The sequence below is a fragment of the Budorcas taxicolor genome, chromosome 15, assembly GCF_023091745.1.
Source record: "Budorcas taxicolor isolate Tak-1 chromosome 15, Takin1.1, whole genome shotgun sequence".
Taxonomy (NCBI): Eukaryota; Metazoa; Chordata; class Mammalia; order Artiodactyla; family Bovidae; genus Budorcas; species Budorcas taxicolor.
This window is the reverse complement of record NC_068924.1, coordinates 45,334,134-45,348,869: the sequence shown is the minus strand read 5'-3', so window position 1 is coordinate 45,348,869 and position 14,736 is coordinate 45,334,134. Positions and strand designations below refer to the sequence as shown.

Below are 14,736 nucleotides of genomic sequence, written 5' to 3'. Positions count from 1 at the left end.
CCAGGTCCCCAGGCCCTGCCCAGCTGTCATCACTGAGGGAACCAGGCACCCAGGACCCAACTGGCTCTCAGGCTCCCCAAACAGTGGGGTGGGGGTCGGGAGTCAGCTAGGTCCCGTAGACTGTGAACCCAGTCTATTAGGTTCACACTAATAGCCACTGCTATTAGGTCACAGAAACAGGGATGGGGGAGAAGCTCACCACTACCTCAAGGCCTGGGTCAAGCCAGTGGGTAGCCTTGGTGAGGGCTTTGGAGATCTGCAGGACACAGCCCCCAGCCTCATTCCTTGGTTTCTCAACTCGACCGTTGGCCCAGGGCCAGGCAAGCTGGAAGACTCTAGGGAGAAGGCCAGGATCCTTCTCTCACCTCGCTCTCCAACTGACAACCACCACTCCCACTGGAACTTTGGCTGAATTCCACACTAACATGGCTCATTAATAGTTGGCTGCTTGTGAGCAGGGCCCACGTGGTGCTGACCAATGGCCAAGAATGACAACCACAGATAGCTTACGGTGAAGTTATCATGGATTCATGATCTCCAAAGAAGAAGATTTAGCTTTGGGACCAGATAGCAGAGTTTTATTAAAGTGAAAAGGGACTGAGAAAGCTTCTGACATTGACATCAAAAATGGGATGGAGAGTGACCCCCGTGCTAGTTTTAGCAAGCTGTTTTATGTCTATTCTGTTCAGTTCAGTTGCTCAGTCATGTCCGACTTTTACGACCCCATGAATTGCAGCACGCCAGGCCTCCCTGTCCATCACCAACTCCCGGAGTTCACTCAGACTCACGTCCATCGAGTCAGTGATGCCATCAGCCATCTCATCCTCTGTCGTCCCTTCTCCTCCTGCCCCCAATTCCTCCCAACTTAGAAAGTTATTAATCAGATAAGATAGACACCTCAAGGCTGAGGGAGTTTCACCAGGCCCCTCCCCCACAATATGCGTTTTTGAGATAGGATGGCACAAGGTGTGTCATCCCCCAGGCATAAAATAATCAATATGAATACTGATTTGTCGAATTATTATCAGCCCAAGGTTTGAGAAAAGAAAAAAAGTTAGTCTTAGGTGGACTCATTTTGAAGAAAGGCAAATTCCAAAGAAAATACATAGTTTCATTAATACAGCTTAAGAAAAACCTTTCCTTGGAGAGTTTGTTTCCTCCTGCTGCTTAAGGGAGAGACAAAAAATGTCTAACACTTGCAGCCTATTTCCTCCATTTGGAGACCCCTGGCATTCCTGCCTGTTATCCTCTCAGTACCAGTCCCATGAAAACTGTTGCCTGGTAACACCGTAGGGGAAGACGGGAGGAATAAGGCACAGCAATGGCCTCATGAAAAGAGCTGCACTTGTCTGGTTCTATTACAAAGATATCATGCTTATTGTTTTTTCTTATCATGGAATGGTGAAGTCAAGTGGGCCTTAGGCAGCCTTACTACAAAAAAAGCTAATGGAGGTGATGGAATTCCAGCTGAGCTATTTGAAATCCTGAAAGATGATGCTGTAAAAATGGTGCACTCAATATGTCAGCAAATTTGGAAAATTCAACAGTGGCCACAGGACTGGAAAAGGTCAATTTTCATTCTAATCCCAAATAGAGGTAATGACAAAGAATGTTCAAACTACTGGACAGTTCAGTTCAATCACCCAATCATGTCTGACTCTTTGTGACCCCATGGACTGCAGTACACCAGGTCTCCCTGTCCCTCACCACCTCGAGGAGCTTGCTCAAATTCATGTCCATCAAGTCGGTGATGCCATCCAAACATCTCACCCTCTGTCATTCCCTTTTCCTCCTGCCTTCAATCTTTCCCAACAAAAGAGTCTTTTCAAGGAGTCAGTTCTTTGCATCAGGTGGCCAAAGTATTGGACCTTCAGCTTCAGCATCAGTCCTTCCAATGAATATTCAGGATTGATTTCCTTGAGGATGAACTGGTTTGATCTCCTTGCAGTCCAACTACTGGACAATTGCTCTCATTTCTCATGCTAGTAAGATGCTCAAAATCCTTTAAGCTATGCTTCAGCAGTATGTGAACCTAGAACTTCCAGATGTACAAGCTGGTTTTCACAAGTCAAAGGAATCAGAGATCAAATTGCCAACATTCATTGAATCATGGAGAAAGCAAGGGAGAAAAACATCTGCTTTGTTGACTACCCTAAAGCCTTTGACCATGTGGATCACAGCAAACTGTGGAAAATTCTTAAAGGGAAGCAATACCAGACCACCTTACCTGTCTCCTGAGAAACTTATATGCGGATCAAGAAGCAACAGTTAGAAGCTTACCTGGAACAACTGACTGGTTCCAAATTAGAAAAGGAGTACGACAAGGCTATATACTGTCACCTTATTTATTTAGCATATACACAGAGTACTTCATGCAAAACGCCTGGCTGGATAAATCAAAGCTGGAATCAAGATTGCCAGGAGAAAAATTAACGACCTCAGATATGCAGACGATATTGCTTTAATGACAAAAAGTGAAGAGGAACTAACAAGCCTCTTGATGAGGGTGAAAGAAGAGAGTGAAAAAGCTGGTTTGAAACTCAGAGTTCAAAACACTAAGATCATGGCATCTGGTCCCACAACTTTATGATAAATAGAAGGAGAAAAAGTAGAAGCAGTGACAGATTTTATTTTCTTGGGCTCCAAAGTCACTGCAGATGGTACCACAGCCATGAAACTAAAAGATGCTGCTCCTTGGAAGAAAAGCTATGACAAACCTAGACAATGTATTGAAAAGCAGAGACATCAGTTTGCCAACAAAGATCCTTATAGTCAAAGCTATGGTTTTTCCAGTAGTCATGTATGGATGAGAGAGGCCAACCGTAAAGAAGGTTAAATGCTGAGGAATTTATGCTTTTGAATTGTGGTGCTGGAAAAGATTTCTTAGAGTCCCTTGGAGCACAAGATCAGATCAACCCTAAAGGAAGTCAACCCTGAATATTCACTGGAAAGACTGTTGCTGAAGCTGAAGGAAGCTCCAGTACTTTGGCCACCAGATGCACAGAGTAGACTCACTGGAAATGAGTGGGAAGACCTTGATGTTGGGAAAGATTGAAGGCAAATGGAGAAGGGGGTGACAGAGGATGAGATTGTTAGATAGCATCACCGGCTCAAAGGACATAAATTTGAGCAAACGCCAGGAGATAATGAAGAACAGGGAAGCCTGACATGCTGCAGTCCTTGGAGTGGCAAAGAGTTGGACACGACTGAACAACAACACCAGGAAGCAGCAATTACTCTAGACATTTCAATGAGACATTTACCTGTCAGATGATTGTAGATAAATGTGACAAAAATTCAAGTACCTTCCATGGAAGTGAAATTTCTAGGTGTCTGGCAGTGTTGTTACCGAGCCCAAGCTTGTTCTGCTTGCCCCATAACAGACCAATAAATTGAAAGATGAGTTGTTTAAACAAGGAATAATGACTTTAATCAGAAGCTAGAAGACTGAGCAAATGGCAGACTGTGTGTTCAGTTGTGTCTGACTCTTTGTGACCCCATGGGCAATAGCCCGCCTGGCTTCACTGTCCATGGGAATTTTTCAGGCAAAAATACTGGAATGGGCTGCCATTTCCCTCTCCAGGGGATCTGATCTTCCCAACCCAGGGATCAAATCTGTGTTTCCTGCATTCCAGGAGGATTCTTTACCATTGCACCAACTGGGAAGACCCAGAGGGCAGACTCAATTCAGTTCAGTTCAGTCACTCAGTCGTGTCTGACTCTTTGCAACTCCATGAACTGCAGCACACCAGGCCTCCCTGTCCATCACCAACACTCGGAGTTCACTCAAACTCATGTCCATCAAGTCAGTGATGCCACCCTCTCATCCTCTGTTGTCCCCTTCTCCTCCTGCCCCCAATTCCTCCCACCATCAGAGACTTTTCCAATGAGTCAGCTCTCCGCATCAGGTGGCCAAAGTACTGGAGTTTCAGCTTTAGCATCATTCCTTTCAAAGAACATCCAGGACCGATCTCCTTTAGAATGGACTGATTGGATCTCCTTGCAATCCAAGGGACTTCAAGAGTCTTCTCCAACACCACAGTTCAAAAGCATCAATCCTTCGGCACTCAGCTTTCTTCACAGTCCAACTCTCACATCCATACATGACCAAAGGAAAAACCATAGCCTTGACTAGACGGGTCTTTGTTGGCAAAGTAAATATCTCTGCTTTTCACTATGCTATCTAGGTTGGTCATAACTTTTCTTCCAAGGAGTAAGCGTCTTTTAATTTCATGGCTGCAGTCACCATCTGCAGTGATTTTGGAGCCCCCCAAAATAAAGTCTTACACTGTTTCTACTGTTTCTCCATCTATTTCCCATGAAGTGATGGGACCAGATGCCATGATCTTAGTTTTCTGAATGTTGAGCTTTAAGTCAACTTTTTCATTCTCCTCTTTCACTTTCATCAAGAGGCTTTTTAGTTCCTCTTCACTTTCTGCCATAAGGGTGGTGTTATCTGCATATCTGAGGTTATTGGTATTTCTCCCGGCAATCTTGATTCCAGCCTGTGCTTCATCCAGCCCAGCGTTTCTCATGATGTACTCTGCATAGAAGTTAAATAAGCAGGGTGACAATATACAGCCTTGACGTACTCCTTTTCTTGTTTGGAACCAGTTTATTGTTCCATGTCCAGTTCTAACTGTTGTTTCCTGACCTGCATATAAGTTTCTCAAGAGGCAGGTCAGGTGATCTGGTATTCCCATCTCTTGAAGAATTTTCGACAGTTTATTGTGATCCACACAGTCAAAGGCTTTGGCATAGTCAATAAAGCAGAAATAGATGTTTTTCTGGAACTCTCTTGCTTTTTCAATGATCCAGTGAATGTTGGCAATTTGACCTCGGTTCCTCTGCCTTTTCTCAAACCAGCTTAAACATCTGGAAGTTCACAGTTCACGTATTGCTGGAGAATTCTCCAAGCCTGGCTTGGAGAATTTTGAGCATTACTTTACTAGCGTCTGCTGCTGCTGCTGCTAAGTCCCTTCAGTCGTGTCCGACTCTGTGTGACCCCATAAACAGCAGCCCATTAGACTCCCCAGTCCCTGGGATTCTCCACGCAAGAACACTGGAGTGGGTTGCCATTTCCTTCTCCAATGCATGAGAGTGAAAAGTGAAAGTGAAGTCGCTCAATCATGTCCGACTCTTAGCGACCCCATGGACTGCAGCCCACCAGGCTCCTCCCTCCATGGGATTCTCCAGGTGTGTGAGATGAGTGCAATTGTGCGGTAGTTTGAGCATTCTTTGGCATTGCCTTTCTTTGAGATTGGAATGAAAACTGACCTTTTCCAGTCCTGTGGCCACTGCTGAGTTTTCTAAATTTGCTGGCATATTGAGTGCAGCACTTTCACAGCAACTAGCAATCTCAAGTAAAACACTGTCCCTCAGTCGGAATTGGGGCTCCTTTTATAATCAAGAGGGGGAGGGCCCCATTTTGGCACTGACCAATGGCCGAGCAGGGCCGATAATGGCAGTTGACAGTTTCTCACTAACAGTCTCCTGCTGTGAGGAGGGGCCCACTGTGGTGAAGGCTGAGTGCAGCGGCAAATAGCTGGTCCTGCCTCACTGCCTCTGCACCCGGAGCATATAGGTGCGACTCCAGAAAGCCGGCAAGTCCAAAGTACCAGGTTGCTCCAGCAGTGTCGTCCTCCAGCCCTCGGTGGCCGAGGCGTGCAGGCTGCAGACAACATGGTGGCCGCATAAAGATGGCTGACACGTCAGGCAGTCGTGATCACTGTCTGAGGCAACAGGCACTGTGGGCTCAGCCTGCTGCTGGCCCCAGCAGCCAGCCTTATGAGTGCCTCGGTGGCCCTAGAGCTGACGCACCCGGAGCGGAGCCCTGCCTGCCTGCTTGGGGTGGGTGAGTGACGGGAGAGGTGGCCTGACCAGGTTAGGCTCAGTGAGGGCTGCCAGTGGACAGGTGCGACAGAGAGGCCGCTGCCTCAACGAGCACAAGCCCGCGCCAGGGAGGGAAGGGCGCATCACACCTCCGGGTTCAGGCCGGGAAGGCCGCCACTACAGTGAGGGGCGTGTCAAGACATCCTTTGTAAGGTAAGGAAAAATGAGGCATAATATCTAGTATGCTGCTTTGGTTTTGAAGGCAATATTCCTCACATGGGTGAACTATTCCAGCTCATCTACCAAATGACTCAAAAAGCAGGGTCTAGAATAAGAAACGGAGAAGGCGATGGCACCCCACTCCAGCACTCTTGCCTGGAAAATCCCACGGACGGAGGAGCCTGGTAGGCTGCAGTCCATGGGGTCGCTAGGAGTCAGACACGACTGAGCGACTTCACTTTCAGTGTTCTTGCCTGGAGAATCCCAGGGACAGGAGCCTGGTGGGCTGCTGTCTCTGGGGTTGCACAGAGTCGGACACAACTGAACTGACTTAGCAGCAGCAGCAGCAGAATAAGAAAAGGCTCTGCAATAGGTCTAAGATTCTCTGTCTTATGGGCCATATGATCCAACAGATACAATGGTGTTGGAAGTGTCAGTAGTACATAGGGATGCTGTTTAGAGCTTTTAAGAAACCCTTTTATATGAATCACGAACAAACACTTAGGATTTTAGAGTAAATCCCTGACATCTCTGTGAATAACTACTCTCCTTTTGAGAAACAGCTTTTAGCTTACTATTGGGCTTTGTCAGACAATGAACACTTAACCGTAGGCCATGAAGGACCTGGCTACCATTATAAATTGAGTGTTATCTGACCCACCAAGCTATAGGGTTAGACACGGACAGTAGTGCCCCATTATAGAATGGAAGTGATATGTATGAGGTGGGGCTTGAACAAGCCATGAAGACATAAGTTGCATGGGGAAGTGGCCCAATTGCCTGTGGCTCTTATTCTTGCTACATTACCTTCTATCTCCTAGGCCACACATACAGCATCTTGGGGAATTCTCTGTGACCAGTTAGTTGACTGAGGAAGAGAAAACCTGGACACGGTTTACAGATGATTCTGCACAATATGCAGGAGCCACCCTAACATGGACAGTTACAGCAGTACAGCCCTTTTCCAGATATCCCTGAAGGACCATGGTAAAGGTAATTTGTCCCAATGGACAGAACCTTGACCAGAACACCTGTTTGTCCATTTTGCCTAGTAAGAGAAATGATCAAAAGTGTAAATCTATATACTTAATCAATGGTTTTTCTGGATGGTCCAGGATTTACAAGGAGCATGATTCAAAAACTGGAGACAAGGAAGTCAGGGAAGAGGAAATGTGATTATACTTCTCTGAATGGAGCCATAAAATTAAAAGATGCTTGCTCCTTGGAAGAAAAATTATGACCAACCTAGACAGCATATTAAAAAGCAGAGATATTACTTTGCCAACAAAGGTCCCATTAATTAAAGCTATGGTTTTTCCAGTAGTCATGTATGGATGTTAGAGCTGGATTATGAAGAAAGCTGAGCACCAAAGAATTGATGCTTTAGAACTGTGGTGTTGGAGAAGACTCTTGAGAGTCCCTTGGACTCCAAGGAGATCAAACCAGTCAACCTAAAGGAAATCAGTCCGGAATATTCATTGGAAGGACTGATGCTGAAGCTGAAATGCTCCAGTACTTTGGCCACCTGATGCAAGGAACTAACTCATTGGAAAAGACCCTGACATTGGGCAAGATTGAAGGCTGGAAGAGAAGGGGACGACAGAGGATGAGATGGTTGGATGGCATTACTGACTTGATGGACATGAGTTTTAGTAAGCTCCAGGACTTGGTGATGGACAGGGAGGCCTGGTATGCTGCAGTCCATAGGGTTGCAAAGAGTTGGACATGACTGAGGGACAGAACTGAACTGAACTGAATGGGAAAAAAAATCATAAAGATATTTTGTGTTCCATGTGAATACTCACCAAAAGTTGACCTCATCAAAAAATTATTGTTTTAATGAGTGGATAGGATGACCTTTTCTGTGGACAATAGTCTTTTTCCCCAGCCACTTTTGTCATTTCCCAGTGGGCTTATAAGTGAAATGACCATGATGGCAGGGGTAGAATTTGTGCATGGGCTCAGAATCATTGACATGTACTTGCTAAGGATGACCTGGCTAGAGCTAGTGTCCAATCTGTCAGCAGCAGAGACCAAAACTGAGTCCCTAATATGGCACTACTTCCTGCCAATTACCTGATGATGACTGGTTACTTTGGACCACTTCCAACATGGAAGGGGCAACACTATGTTCTTCCTGGAATAGACACTAACTTTTGACGTAATATTGCCTTCCCTAAATGCAGTACTTCTGTCAAAGCTACCATCTGGGGATTTACAGAATGATTTATCCATTCTTGTAGTTCTTCCACAATGCATTGCTTCTGATCAATAAATGAAGTGTGTTTCACAGAAAATGAAATACAGCAATGTGTCCATGCTCATGGCATTCACTGATCTTACCGGGAAAGAGTATGACTGGGATACAGGAAATCTCTTAGCACCGTGATTAAAGTTAATGGAAAATTACAACAACTTGGTTCAGGCAGGATTTCTAATGGCCCAGACCCTTCAGGAATGAAGGTTTCAGTCACCATACTAGACAAAGAACAATGGACAGCTGAGGTGCTTTTTTGAGAGCAAAGTGAATATGGAATGGGTTGTTAAAGACAATTACAAACATTAGTAAAGACCATGTGACCAGTTGCAGAAATGAAATAAGACTTGTAATAGTTTAATATTATAAATATTTATTTTGTTATAAATATATGTATACCCATATATGTATATATATCATTTAGCATAAAATATATTAATAAATTAAATTTATACCACAGTGTTTAAGTTACAGATATCAAGGGAAAAGAGTGAACATCCCCAAGGACTTTGCTGCTTCTGGAGAAAGAATTAGCATAGTTTTGGTTTTACACGGGATACTTGTATTGTGTTAGGTGGAAGAATGACCTTGTTATTGTCTTTATTTTGGAGATTGCATGATTTAAGGAGATAAATGTGAAGTCTAAGTTGACAAGGGAGGACCATGGTGACCAATTTTATGTATCAACTTTACTAGGCTTTATTTCCTAGTTTTTCAATCAAACAGTAATGTGTGACTGTGAAGGTATTTTATTAGAGGCGATTCAAGTCCATGTTCAGTTCACTTTAAGTATAAAAAATTATTCTAGATAATTTAGAGGAACTTTGTTCAATCAAGTGAAGGGCCTTAAGAGGAGAACTGAGGGTGAAGAAATTTTACCTGTGAGAAGTAGCTTAATCTCATGCCCAAGAGTTCCAGGCTACCCTTCCCGACCACCTGCACTCCAAATTTCAAGTTAGTGTCGCCAATTCCCACAGTTTCATAAGTTAGTTCCATGTAATATATCTTTTAATACATATCTTCTACTGGGTCTGGTTTATCTGATTGAAACCTTAGTTATACAGTCAATACATTTTTTTCCTGCAACAAAGGGGAGATTTTACCAATTTAGTTACCTGGAAAATTTCCTGCTACGATCAGCTTTGACAATTTATCTTACTTTTTCTGGTTCACTGTCTGATGGTTTTCCAGGAAAACCTTTACCTATTTCCATCCTTCTCTGAAGATTTCTAGTCAGCTACAAGTCATTCCATCTTTCTTTCTTGAAAGCCACTCTTCTGATTTTGAATATAGTAGCATAGTTATAATTGGAGTACAATATTAAACAGGCAATGTAACTATAAAATCCATGTACAACGTTTTTCCTTTTTTTTAAATTTTTTATTTTGTATTGGGGTATAGATGATTAACAACATTGTGATAGTTTCAAGTAAACAGCAAAGGGACTCAGCCATCCATATACATGTATCCATTCCCCCCAAACCCCGCCTCCCATCCACGCTGCCACATAACATTGAGTAGAGTTCCATGTGCTGTACAAGAAGTCCTTGTTGATTATCCATTTTAAACCATTTCTAGCAGTCATTGTGTGCATAACCTTTCCAAACTCCCTAACTATTCCTTCCCCTGGCAACCATAAGTTCATTTTCTAAGTCTGTGAGTCTCTTTGTTTTGTAAGTAACAATCATTTGTATCATTACTTTTCAGAGTCCACATATGAGGGATGTCATAGAATATTTCTCGTCTGTCTGATTTACTTCATCTAGTAGTGTGTACAGCCTTTAATCATTAATTTAGGAAACCTGAATTGTGGACAAAGTTTTCAGTTATACTATTTTCTCTACTTTTCTGTATGATTTAAACATTTAAAAATAAAATATTAAAATATTAATACTTTAATTAATACTAAAAAATACTTTTAAAATATTAAAGTAAAATAAATATTAAAAGCAAAAAATAATAAAGGGGAGAGAAAAATGAACTACTGAATGGACAATAAGATACCTCCTTTGGAAATACAATTCATCAAGTAAAATAGAACATAAGTAAGGACACACAGGATTTGTATAACATATAACCTAATGGCTATACAGAAAATTTTTAAATCAGGTGGTCTAAACCAGAAAAGGAACATCAGTCTATAAATATAGATGATGGTTGAGGTTATAATAATAAATAATTATACAGCTGCTTAATTAAAATGAAAACATTTTTAAAATAAAAACAATCTCATGAGATTTCAAAGCAGAAAGGAAGTGTTAGTTGAACAGTCATGTCTGACACTTTTCAACTCTGTGGTCTGTCCATGGAATTCTGTAGGTAAGAACACTGGAGTGGGTTGCCATTCCCTTCTCGAGGGGATCTTCCCAACCCAGGGATCAAACTTGGGTCTCCTGCATTGCAGGCAGATTCTTTACCCTCTACGCTAACAGGGAAGCCCATGAGATTTCAAGATAACATTAATTGTACAATAATGATTAATAAAGGTTTTCAAGCATAAATATATACTGTTATCTTTCGACAAAAGACTGAAAAGTCTAACACTTGGATAGGAATTATATGATTCAAGATAAAGTATCTTATATTGTTTTTAGTGCTTATATGAGGGCCATGACCCATACCATTACCTTTGGACTAAAGAAAAGTGGTAGTGGTGGTAGTCAAGTATCTCAGTCATGTCCGACTCTTGTGATCCCATGGACTGCAGACTGTCAGGCTCCTCTGTCCATGGGATTTCCCAGGCAAGAATTCTGAAGTGGGTTGCCATTTCCTTCTCCAAAGGAGTCTTCCTGACTTGGGAATCGAATCCAGGTCTCCTGCATTGCAGGCGAATGCTCTACCAACTGAGCTATGAGGGATATTATTAGAAATTATATAGTGGTTAGACTAAAAATCACAAGGGCCAGGAAAATATATCAGGTTTAGATAAGTTGAAAACTACCACAGTTTATAAAACCAAATTAAAACAATCTTATCTGACATTTTTTCTTAAATTTATTTATTTTTGGCTGTGCTGGCTCTTCATTGCTGCCTGGGCTTTCTCTAGTTGCAATAGGGGGGCTTCTCATTGCTGTGGCTTCTTCCGTTGCAGAGTACTGGGCTTTATTGAAGTGGGCTTCAATAGCTGTTGTGGGTGGGCTCAGTAGTTGTGGCTCCCAGGCTCTAGAGCACAAGCTGAATAGTTGTGTCTCATGAGCCTAGTTGCTTCACAGCATGTAGGATCTTCCCATATTAGGGATCAAACCTGTGTCTCCTGCCTTGACAGGCAGATTTCTTACTACTGAGACAACAGGGAAGCCCCTCTTCTGATCTTATATAAAAACTTAATACAAAATAGGAAGACCATGTAGTTATAGTATAAAGTCAAAACAAAACAAATATAGTATATAAATTAACAACCCAATTAAGACTTATGAAATGTGGCTTCCAAGTTGTTAGGGTGAAATGGCATGCCTGCCATCCTTAAACTCTTGGCAGAGCATATTTTGTTAATTCATTCATCCAATATGTTTGCTAAGCCAGACAGAATCCATTTTTCCTCTGTCATTTTATAATGGCTGAATGAAAGCATGTACTACTTCTTAGTATATTGCATTCACCATTACAAAATTTTAAAAAAATATTTAGAAGGGAGATGTTCTGGGAAACTTGGAAAAATCTTATACATCCAGGCCAAGTACTAACAAAAGCAGTTTCGTGGCTCTTGTCAATGCCAATGCTTACTTTACCTGAAAACTAGGGGGCTTTAATGAATTGCTTCTAGTTTTTCTGAGTCTAAGCCCCAACTATAACACCCCCAAAATTATGTATATAGAAGTTCCAATAAAGGAAGAGAACTAAAGTGTGAAATTATGTATTTTATAAATATATCCCATTTGTTAGAAATTTTACATTGTATGTATTTTATATTCTAAAAATTTATATTACATATCATATAATACATTTTATAAGTGGGTTTTATTATAAAATGGGCAAAGATATTATATATATGTACGTATATAAAATCCTGTTTTCTCTCTACCATGGTAAGTTTTGCACACTATCTTGCAATGTTTCTTTTGGAGTCTGAAAGGTATTTCTTTCTCATTTTTTCATAGATGTAAAAAAGTAATTAAATGAGATATCATTAAGGTCAGTCCAGTTCAGTTCAGTCGCTCAGTTGTATCCGACTCTTTGCAACCCCATGACTAGCAGCACACCAGGCCTCCCTGTCCATCACCAACTCCCGGAGTTCACTCAGACTTATGTCCATCGAGTCGGTGATGCCATCCAGCCATCTCATCCTCTATCGTCCCCTTCTCCTCCTGCCCCCAATCCCTCCCACCATCAAAGTCTTTTCCAATGAGTCAACTCTTTGCATGAGGTGGCCAAAGTACTGGAGTTTCAGCTTTAGCATCATTCCTTCCAAAGAAATCCCAGGGTTGATCTCCTTCAGAATGGACTGATTGGATCTCCTTGCAGTCCAAGGGACTCTCAAGAGTCTTCTCCAACACTGCAGTTCAAAAGCATCAATCCTTCGGCGCTCAGCCTTCTTCACAGTCCAACTCTCACATCCATATATGACCACTGGAAAAACCATAGCCTTGACTAGATGGACCTTAGTCAGCAAAGTAATGTCTCTGCTTTTGAATATGCTATCTAGGTTGGTCATAACTTTTCTTCCAAAGAGTAAGCATCTTTTAATTTCATGGCTGCAGTCACCATCTGCAGTGATTTTGGAGCCCAAAAAATAAAGTCTGACACTGTTTCCACTGTTTCCCCATCTATTTCCCATGAAGTGATGGGACCAGATGCCATGACCTTTGTTTTCTGAATGTTGAGCTTAAGGTCAATTGATTATAAAAGGAAGAAGTCCCCTAACCCACTAGGAAGCAAGCAACAGGTCATTACATTGACTATTGCAGAACTTCTTTTTGTATATGCCTCCTAAGATAGAAAGGGCTTTTAAATAAAACAAAATTAAACTGGAAAAATGTCATTAATATAACTCTAAAGACTAGTTGTATAACTATTTCTGAATATCTTCTTGAAAAATAGAATTACTTTATAATGATTTTACTAATGTATATGTTTTAGAATTCTGATTATTTAACTCTTTGCCTCCTAAAAGAAAGAATTTAATTAATACAAGAAAGAAAAGGGAATTTTCTTTGATATATAGCCTCTTATTCCTTAATTATTGTATTAAGTCAGTATGTTTATCATTGCAGATGATGAAAAAAAGAAGAAAATCTGAAATCTGAATCTCTTCAGCAAAGAGAATCTCTCAAGAAAAAGGCTCGGCCACATGCCATGGTTTTTCTGATGGCATTTTTGACCTCCTTGTTCCTCAGGCAGTAGATGATAGGGTTGAGCATGGGAGTAAAGACTGCATATATGGCTGAGATCAATTTGTTAGAATTGAATGAAGCAATGGCCCGAGGTCGGACATACATGAAGATCACGGCTGTGTAGAAGATGACTACCACTATAAGGTGAGAGGCACAGGTAGAGAAGGCCTTCCACTGCCCAGTGGCTGAAGGAATGTGCAGGATGGCAGAGACAATGAAGGCATAGGAAAGGACAGTGGCTGAGAGAGGAAACACAAGGATGATGATGGCTAGCACAAAGTCTACCATCTCTGCCACAGATGAGTCCATGCAGGCCAATTTGAGGATGGGGGAAATGTCACAGAAAAAATGGTTCAAGATATTATTACCACAGAAGGAAACTTGGGAGATGAAGTATACTTTTGCCATGGAGACAGTAAAGCCACTCAGCCAGGAACTGATGGTTAGCTGAACACAAAATTCTGTGGTCATCGTAACCGGATAGCGAAGAGGCCAACATATAGCCACATAACGGTCATAGGCCATGGCAGCCAAGAGCACACACTCAGTACAGGCAAGTGACATGAAGAAATAGAGCTGGGTCATGCATCCTAAGAAGGAGATGGTATTGGGACAAAGCAGGAATCCAGCCAGCATCTTGGGGACTGTGACAGATATATACCAGGTCTCCAGAAAGGACATGGTGCCCAGAAAATAATACATGGGCTTGTGCAGGGATCCAGTGACCCATACAGTGAGGATGATGACTACATTCTCCAACAGCACAAATAGGTAGGTGATGAGGAAGAGGAAGAAAAGCAGAACTTGCACCCAAGGGTAAGTAGGGAAGCCCACCAGGACAAATTCACTAATATGAGTGATATTTTCCTTCCACATAATTAGGACATCAAAAGACAAAAGATTTAGTGATGGCAGCACCAGATTGAAGAGTGAATTCACATTGGCGCAAGGGGCCCTCAGGCTACATTAAACATAACCCTAGGGTCATAATCTGGTTGTGGGGTATAATTTAGGTCACTGGAGGCCACAACATCTTCTCCAGAAAATCAGGTGTCAGAACAGGACCTGAAAACAAATAAAACATAGACACAAAGCTAA

The 14,736-nt window shown here is 42.1% G+C and overlaps 1 protein-coding gene across 1 annotated transcript; it reads right to left on the bottom strand.

Annotated features, from left to right (window-relative positions):
- Positions 1 to 13,557: 13,557 nt before the first annotated feature.
- Positions 13,558 to 14,514, bottom strand: LOC128059837 (olfactory receptor 6). Its single transcript, XM_052652120.1, has one exon. It carries the CDS (start codon positions 14,512 to 14,514, stop codon positions 13,558 to 13,560), a length of 957 nt encoding a protein of 318 aa, XP_052508080.1.
- Positions 14,515 to 14,736: the final 222 nt, after the last annotated feature.

Coding starts and splice junctions, on each gene's coding strand:
- LOC128059837 (XM_052652120.1), bottom strand. CDS start 14,514: ATGTGGAAGGAAAATATCACTCATATTAGTGAATTTGTCCTGGTGGGC.